Source organism: Chiloscyllium plagiosum, unplaced genomic scaffold, assembly GCF_037043375.1.
Source record: "Chiloscyllium plagiosum isolate Xiang-an unplaced genomic scaffold, Cpla_swu_hap1 HiC_scaffold_47, whole genome shotgun sequence".
Classification (NCBI taxonomy): Eukaryota; Metazoa; Chordata; class Chondrichthyes; order Orectolobiformes; family Hemiscylliidae; genus Chiloscyllium; species Chiloscyllium plagiosum.
The window spans coordinates 21793499-21803101 of NW_028270185.1; the positions used below are offsets into that span (position 1 = coordinate 21793499).

Below are 9603 nucleotides of genomic sequence, written 5' to 3' on the forward strand. Positions count from 1 at the left end.
CGACCTATCACCCTCACCTTGACCTCTTTCCACCTATCACATTTCCAACTCCCCTCCTCCAAGTCCCTCCTCCCTACCTTTTATCTTCTCCTGCTGAACACTCTCTGCTCATTCCTGAAGAAGGGCCTGTGCCCGAAACGTCGAATCTCCTGTTCCCTGGATGCTGCCTGACCTGCTGTGCTGTTCCAGCAATAAAGTTTCAACTTTGATCTCCAGCATCTGCAGACCTCACTTTCTCCCCACAGTGAGACCCCACACTGAGGGACCACAGTGAGACCCCACACTGAGGGACCACACTGAGGGGACACAGTGAGACCCCACACTGAGGGGACCACAGTGAGACCCCACACTGAGGGGACACAGTGAGACCCCACACTGAGGGGACACAGTGAGACCCCACATTGAGGGACCACAGTGAGACCCCACACTGAGGGGACACAGTGAGACCCCACACTGAGGGACCACAGTGAGACCCCACACTGAGGGACCACAGTGAGACCCCACACTGAGGGACCACAGTGAGACCCCACACTGAGGGGACACAGTGAGACCCCACACTGAGACCCCACAGTGAGACCCCACACTGAGACCCCACACTGAGACCCCACACTGAGGGACCACAGTGAGACCCCACACTGAGGGACCACAGTGAGACCCCACACTGAGGGACCACAGTGAGACCCCACAGAGAGACCCCACACTGAGGGGACACAGTGAGACCCCACACTGAGGGGACACAGTGAGACCCCACACTGAGGGGACACAGTGAGACCCCACACTGAGGGACCACAGTGAGACCCCACACTGAGGGACCACAGTGAGACCCCACACTGAGACCCCACACTGAGGGACCACAGTGAGACCCCACACTGAGACCCCACACTGAGACCCCACACTGAGGGGACACAGTGAGACCCCACACTGAGGGACCACAGTGAGACCCCACAGTGAGACCCCACACTGAGGGGACACAGTGATACCCCACACTGAGGGGACACAGTGAGACCCCACACTGAGGGACCACAGAGAGACCCCACACTGAGGGACCACAGTGAGACCCCACACTGAGACCCCACAGTGAGACCCCACACTGAGGGACCACAGTGAGACCCCACACTGAGGGGACACAGTGAGACCCCACACTGAGGGACCACAGTGAGACCCCACACTGAGGGACCACAGTGAGACCCCACACTGAGGGGACACAGAGAGACCCCACACTGAGGGACCACAGTGAGACCCCACAGTGAGACCCCACACTGAGGGGACACAGAGAGACCCCACACTGAGGGACCACAGTGAGACCCCACAGTGAGACCCCACACTGAGGGGACACAGTGAGACCCCACACTGAGGGACCACAGTGAGACCCCACACTGAGGGACCACACTGAGACCCCACACTGAGGGACCACACTGAGACCCCACACTGAGGGACCACAGTGAGACCCCACACTGAGGGGACACAGTGAGACCCCACACTGAGGGACCACAGTGAGACCCCACACTGAGGGACCACAGTGAGACCCCACACTGAGGGGACACAGTGAGACCCCACACTGAGGGGACACAGTGAGACCCCACACTGAGGGACCACAGTGAGACCCCACACTGAGGGGACACAGTGAGACCCCACACTGAGGGGACACAGTGAGACCCCACACTGAGGGGACACAGTGAGACCCCACACTGAGGGGACACAGAGAGACCCCACACTGAGGGACCACAGTGAGACCCCACAGTGAGACCCCACACTGTGGGACCACAGAGAGACCCCACACTGAGGGACCACAATGAGACCCCACAGTGAGACCCCACACTGAGGGGACACAGAGAGACCCCACACTGAGGGACCACAGTGAGACCCCACAGTGAGACCCCACACTGAGGGGACACAGTGAGACCCCACACTGAGGGACCACAGTAAGACCCCACACTGAGGGGACACAGTGAGACCCCACACTGAGGGGCCACAGTGAGACCCCACACTGAGGGGCCACAGTGAGACCCCACACTGAGGGGCCACAGTGAGACCCCACACTGAGGGACCACAGTGAGACCCCACACTGAGGGGACACAGTGAGACCCCACACTGAGGGGACACAGTGAGACCCCACACTGAGGGGCCACAGTGAGACCCCACACTGAGGGACCACAGTGAGACCCCACACTGAGGGGACACAGTGAGACCCCACACTGAGGGGACACAGTGAGACCCCACACTGAGGGACCACAGTGAGACCCCACACTGAGGGGACACAGTGAGACCCCACACTGAGGGGACACAGTGAGACCCCACACTGAGGGGACACAGAGAGACCCCACACTGAGGGACCACAGTGAGACCCCACAGTGAGACCCCACACTGTGGGACCACAGAGAGACCCCACACTGAGGGACCACAATGAGACCCCACAGTGAGACCCCACACTGAGGGGACACAGAGAGACCCCACACTGAGGGACCACAGTGAGACCCCACAGTGAGACCCCACACTGAGGGGACACAGTGAGACCCCACACTGAGGGGCCACAGTGAGACCCCACACTGAGGGGACACAGTGAGACCCCACACTGAGGGGACACAGTGAGACCCCACACTGAGGGGACACAGTGAGACCCCACACTGAGGGGACACAGTGAGACCCCACACTGAGGGACCACAGTGAGACCCCACACTGAGGGACCACAGTGAGACCCCACACTGAGGGGACACAGTGAGACCCCACACTGAGGGACCACAGTGAGACCCCACAGTGAGACCCCACACTGAGGGACCACAGTGAGACCCCACAGTGAGACCCCACACTGAGGGGACACAGTGAGACCCCACACTGAGGGACCACAGTGAGACCCCACACTGAGGGACCACAGTGAGACCCCACACTGAGGGACCACAGTGAGACCCCACAGTGAGACCCCACACTGAGGGACCACAGTGAGACCCCACACTGAGGGGACACAGTGAGACCCCACACTGAGGGGACACAGTGAGACCCCACACTGAGGGACCACAGTGAGACCCCACAGTGAGACCCCACACTGAGGGACCACAGTGAGACCCCACACTGAGGGAACACAGTGAGACCCCACACTGAGGGGACACAGTGAGACCCCACACTGAGGGGCCACAGTGAGACCCCACACTGAGGGACCACAGTGAGACCCCACACTGAGGGGACACAGTGAGACCCCACACTGAGGGGACACAGTGAGACCCCACACTGAGGGGCCACAGTGAGACCCCACACTGAGGGACCACACTGAGGGGACACAGTGAGACCCCACACTGAGGGACCACAGTGAGACCCCACACTGAGGGACCACAGTGAGACCCCACAGTGAGACCCCACACTGAGGGGACACAGTGAGACCCCACACTGAGGGACCACAGTGAGACCCCACACTGAGGGGACACAGTGAGACCCCACACTGAGGGGACACAGTGAGACCCCACACTGAGGGGACACAGTGAGACCCCTCACTGAGACCCCACACTGAGGGGACACAGTGAGACCCCACACTGAGGGACCACAGTGAGACCCCACACTGAGGGACCACAGTGAGACCCCACACTGAGGGGACACAGTGAGACCCCACACTGAGGGGACACAGTGAGACCCCACACTGAGGGACCACAGTGAGACCCCACACTGAGGGGACACAGTGAGACCCCACACTGAGGGGCCACTGTGACACCCCACAGTGAGGGGACACTGTGACACCCCACACTGAGGGGACACAGTGAGACCCCACACTGAGGGGACACAGTGAGACCCCACACTGAGGGGCCACTGTGACACCCCACAGTGAGGGGACACTGTGACACCCCACAGTGAGGGGACACTGTGACACCCCACACTGAGGGACCACAGTGAGACCCCACACTGAGGGGCCACTGTGAGACCCCACACTGAGGGGCCACTGTGACACCCCACAGTGAGGGGACACTGTGACACCCCACACTGAGGGACCACAGTGAGACCCCACACTGAGGGGCCACAGTGAGACCCCACACTGAGGGACCACAGTGAGACCCCACACTGAGGGACCACAGTGAGACCCCACACTGAGGGGACACTGTGACACCCCACACTGAGGGGACACAGTGAGACCCCTCACTGAGGGGACACAGTGAGACCCCACACTGAGGGGACACTGTGACACCCCACACTGAGGGACCACAGTGAGACCCCACACTGAGGGGACACAGTGAGACCCCACACTGAGGGGACACAGTGAGACCCCTCACTGAGGGGACACAGTGAGACCCCTCACTGAGGGGACACAGTGAGACCCCACACTGAGGGGACACAGTGAGACCCCACACTGAGGGGACACAGTGAGACCCCTCACTGAGGGGACACAGTGAGACCCCACACTGAGGGGACACAGTGAGACCCCTCACTGAGGGGACACAGTGAGACCCCACACTGAGGGGACACAGTGAGACCCATCACTGAGGGGACACAGTGAGACCCCTCACTGAGACCCCACAGTGAGACCCCACACTGAGGGGACACAGTGAGACCCCTCACTGAGGGGACACAGTGAGACCCCTCACTGAGGGGACACAGTGAGACCCCACACTGAGGGGACACAGTGAGACCCATCACTGAGGGGACACAGTGAGACCCCTCACTGAGACCCCACAGTGAGACCCCACACTGAGGGGACACAGTGAGACCCCTCACTGAGGGGACACAGTGAGACCCCTCACTGAGGGGACACAGTGAGACCCTTGCACAGACACCCCATTGTGATCCTCCGCACTAAGCGTCTGCGCCGCTCTTGAAATTTAAAGGAAGAACAAATAAAATACTTCAAGCTAAAATGTACCATGTGCAAATCAAACAGAATCCTCAAACTGATTGTTGATATTACGGTGAAAACCTCTCGGATCCTCCTCGTCCTGCAGTGCTGACCTGGTCATACCAGATCCCAGATGGTGGGGACCACTCTCCCCTGTACAGGATCACCTGGAATGGCTGTCCAAGTCAACATCAGAGTGTCACACCCGCTTCATTTCAGCCCCCATGACAACAGAACGAGGAAGAGATGTGCAATCCCTGCCCAGGGCTGAGCTCGGCACTCTCTCGTACAGGTGGCTTGGCACTAGGCCATGAGGGAAGCTCTGATTCACTCAATACTGATTTAAATTACACAAGTCAGTGATTGGGAGAGCAGCCCCATTCATTTCAATGGAGAGCAATTAATCACACAATATGCTTAATTGCAGGGTAATCACAGGACACAGTTGAACAGCATTCAGATACTCAACCATTTAATAACATTGACTCACCTTTCAGTGCTCTTTCCAGCATCTCGAGGGGGGAAATCTTTTGTCATGAGATACGGTTCATGAGTCATGACTAATCCCACCCACGGAATGTCCTCAGGGCTCCTGTTGCTGGTGAACTCACCAATGCAGCTAAATACCAAAGTCTGCATCAAACCACCGCTGTGTTGCTGCTAAACAGAGAAATCAGACACATGTCCGCTTGGGCAGATGCTGACAGCTCTCGGATTTGTGAAGAACACGGAGCAGTCCCTCATCCATCACCATCCGAATAAGGAGGGTGGCGCCAATGAAAGGCCGATCTAAATGCAGGGCTCAAGATGATGGAGGGCTTTGATGGAGTCGAACATCGAGATGTGAACTCCTGTGATGAGTGCAGGGATGGTGGGGTAGGGCCTTAAAATTCACAGCATCATTACAGTGCAGGAGAAGGCCATTGGGCCCATCGTGCCTACACTAGCTCTATTACTGGGCGGCACGGTGGCACAGTGGTTAGCACTGCTGCCTCACAGCGCCAGAGACCCGGGTTCAATTCCCGACCCAGGCGACTGACTGTGTGGAGTTTGCACGTTCTCCCCGTGTCTGCGTGGGTTTCCTCCGGGTGCTCCGGTTTCCTCCCACAGTCCAAAGATGTGCAGGTCAGGTGAATTGGCCATGCTAAATTGCACGTAGTGTTAGGTAAAGGGGTAAATGTAGGGGTATGGGTGGGTTGCGCTTCGGCGGGTCGGTGTGGACTTGTTGGGCCGAAGGGCCTGTTTCCACACTGTAAGTAATCTAATCTAATCTAATTATTGAGTGCCAATCTCCTGCCTTTTCTGCATATCCACGCAGACCATTACTGTTCAACCGACAGTCCAATGCCCTGTTGAATGTTTCAGTTTGAACCTGTCCCCAGTACCTTTCGAGAACAGTGAATTCCACACACTAATCCTTCACTTCTTTTCTCACATCACCCCGTTTCATTTGCACATCACGTTAAATCTCCCCTGCCATTCTCGTTTCTTTAACAAGCAAGCAGCACCATTCAGAAATTAGATTGGATTATTTACAGTGTGGAAACAGGCCCTTCGGCCCAACAAGTCCACACTGACCCGCTGAAGAGTAACCCACCCAGACCCATTATCCTACATTTGCCCCTTCACCTAACATTACGGGCAATTTAGCATGGCCAATTCACCTAACCTGCACATTTTTGGACTGCGGGAGGAAACCAGAACACCCGGAGGAAACCCACGCAGACACGGGGAGAATGTGCAAACTCCACACAGTTGATGTCAGGAAACACTATATTATTATTCATTCACGGGAAATAAGGGCATCACTGGCCAGGTCAGCACTTATTGCCCATCCCTAATTGCCCAGAAGGCAATTAAGAGTCAACCACATTGCTGTGGGTCTGGAGTCACGTGTAGGCTGAACTGGGTAAGGATGGCAGTTTCCTTCCCTAAAGGACATTAGGATTACACACAAAGGGGAGTGGAAATCCGGAACTCCCACCCTGAAATACCGGTGGCCAATTGAAAATTTCAAACAGGGGTTAATAAATTGTTACTTGGTTAAAGATTCTATAAGTGAGGTGGGAAACTGAAGTAAAGATTAAACTCAGCAATGATCTAACTGAATGGCAGAACAATCCCAAGGGACTGCTCCCACCTTCGATCATAAAGCCCTTTGCACAATTAAATTATGTTTTTCCCACAAAAACGGAAATTGCTGGAGAAACTCAGCAGGCCTGGCAGCATCTGTGGGAGAAAGCAGAGCTCTGAGACCAGTGATGCTTCCTCAGCAGTGGTAAGTAAGTAAGTGCCATGCAATGACCATCTCCAACAAGAGAGAATCTAATCGTTGCCCCTTGACATTTAATGATATCACCATCACAGAATTCCCTCAATATCAAAATCCCAGGGGTTACCAATCACCATAGCCCTTGGAACAGCACCATCCAAACCCACAACCACTACCATCTCGGAGGACAAGAGCATTGGATATGCTGGCACACCACCAGCTGCAAGTTCCCTCTGACCCACTCACCATCCTGATTTGGAAATCTATTGCCGGCCCTTCATTGCCACGGGGTCATGATCCTGGAATTCTCTCCCGAGTGGCACCATGCATGTACCTACAGCATATATACTGCAGCAGCTCTAGAGGTAGCTCACCATCACCTTCTCCATTGCAATGGGGGATGGGTAATGAATGCTGGCCCAGCTAACAATGCCCGCATCCCATGAAGGGAATCGGGACGGTGTGTGAGTTGGCAAGGAATTTGCAGATGGTGCTATTGCCACGCATCTTTGACATTGGGGCATTGGAAGGTACTGAAGAAGTCTGGGTGAATTGTTGCTGTGAATCTTGTAGATGGTACACACTGCTGCTACTGAGGGCCAGTGGTGAAGGAAATGGTCAAGTTGGTGGTGTAGTGTTAAGCAAGCAGGCTGCTTTGTTGTGAAGGGCTTACACCTGAAACGTCGATTCTCCTGCTCCTCGGATGCTGCCTGACCTGCTGTGCTTTCCCAGCAGCACACTCTCAACTCTGATCTCCAGCATCTGCAGCCCTCACTTTCTCCAGGCTGCTCTGTCATGGATGGTGTCGAATCTTTTTGAATGTTGTTGGAGCTGAACTCATTCAGGCAAGTGAGGAGCATTCTATCAGAGTCGAGAGCGTGGTGCTGGAAAAGCACAGCAGGTCAGGCGGCTTTCGAGCAGGATCGACGTTTCGGGCAAAAGCTCTTCATCAGGAAGAGCTGGCCTGCTGTGCTTTTCCAGCACCACACTCTCGACTCTAATCTCCAGGCTCTGCAGTCCTCACTTTCGCCTAGTATTCCATCATACTCATGACTTGTTGCCTTGTAGATGGTGGAAAGGGTTTGGGAGAGTCGGTTTGGGGGGGGCGGAGGGGTGAGTTACATGCCACTTACCTCTTGTGGATCCCTGACGTCTGACCTGCTGATGTAGCCGCTGGATTATCCAGTTCAGTTTCTGATCAATGGCAACTCCCATGTTATTTGCCAATGGGAGATTCAGCGAAGGTAAGGCCATTCCATTTCAGGGGACAATTGTTTGATTCTTGCTTGCTGGAAATGGTCATTAGCTTGCAATTGAGAGTCCAGCCAATCACTGTGCATCCACAGTCTCTAGCTGCTCACTTTCACTGTACGGGTCTATTCTCCAATCATTTCCTTTCCCTGTCCCAACAGGAGATTGAGAAGTTAATAACTGACATAGTGTCCGCCTGCAAAGACACAAAGACAATGATCGACGCTGTCGGGGCGAGTCTCCTGACCGAACTGAAGTCTAAGATTAATACGTTGAAGATGAAAGTGGAGAGCGAGAGGATCCAGAAGATTGAGAAGCTACAGGAGATCTTAGCTGCTCTCCACGGTCCGACCCAGCTCTACCTGCAGATGAAGCGGTTACTGGATTCCCATTTGAACCCCGTGCACTTCCTTAAGGAGGACAAGCAGCTTCGGGGAGAGGTGGCCAGGTTCTCCCAGCAGGAGGCACTGCCCCAGATCCCGAAGGAAGGCAGCATCTCAGTCTCCCACTACTTCAAGGAGCTGGTCAAGGGCATTGACATGAAGGACTTTGTTTCCTCGGAGACCAACAACCTGCTACTGAAGAGCGCAGAGGAGCATGATGCCTGGATGTCAAGCTGCTCAAACCTAAACGTTCCCTCGGCAGACGCTCTGGATGAGATCATCCACAAAATTATACTGAGTTTGGGCTTCAAAAGTAAAGAGGCAGACACGAGTTACGATGAATATGAGTCCTTCCTGTCCACCTCCAGTACATCCAACTGCCTTGATCCAGCCCAGGAGATGGAGGTGCTGCCACTGGATGGGATAGATGTATAAACAATTTATTAAGGATAAACAACATATTTAATTCACAATCCAAAGCATTTAGGATATTTTATTAATAATAAATATCAAATACTTTATTCAACACCTCTGAAAACACTTTGTACATTTTGTCTTTGTTCCACATCTTTTCCTTCTCACATCTCTAGTCCTTATTATCCACTAGAGTTACAGCAGGGAGTATGCACAGGTAGCGAGCTGGGCAATTTGGGTCCCCTTCATAGGCAGAGGGATTTACTCATCACAAACACAGTCCAATGGATGTTCAGCAGGCTAATGCCTGCAATGGCAGGGCTGTCAGTACAAGGAGAGATTGAGAAAACCAGGGGGTCTGTGTTCCCCACAGGTGATCTCATTCTGTTCCAGCTAAGCTCCAGGTGAGGGTTTGGTTCGAGGTGGGATAACTCGAACATTAGGCTCCCAGATGAAGAGGGACGAGCTAGCGC

At 54.8% G+C, this 9603-nt stretch overlaps 1 protein-coding gene across 1 annotated transcript in view; it reads left to right on the plus strand.

Moving 5' to 3' along the window:
• Window positions 1–9151, plus strand: part of LOC122542715 (tripartite motif-containing protein 54-like) — a 31189-nt gene extending 22038 nt beyond the window's left edge. Inside the window, exon 4 of the mRNA XM_043680696.2 lies at window positions 8495–9151. Coding sequence (XP_043536631.1) covers window positions 8495–9151 — 657 coding nt within the window. The remainder of the gene's footprint in view (window positions 1–8494) is intronic.
• Window positions 9152–9603: the final 452 nt, after the last annotated feature.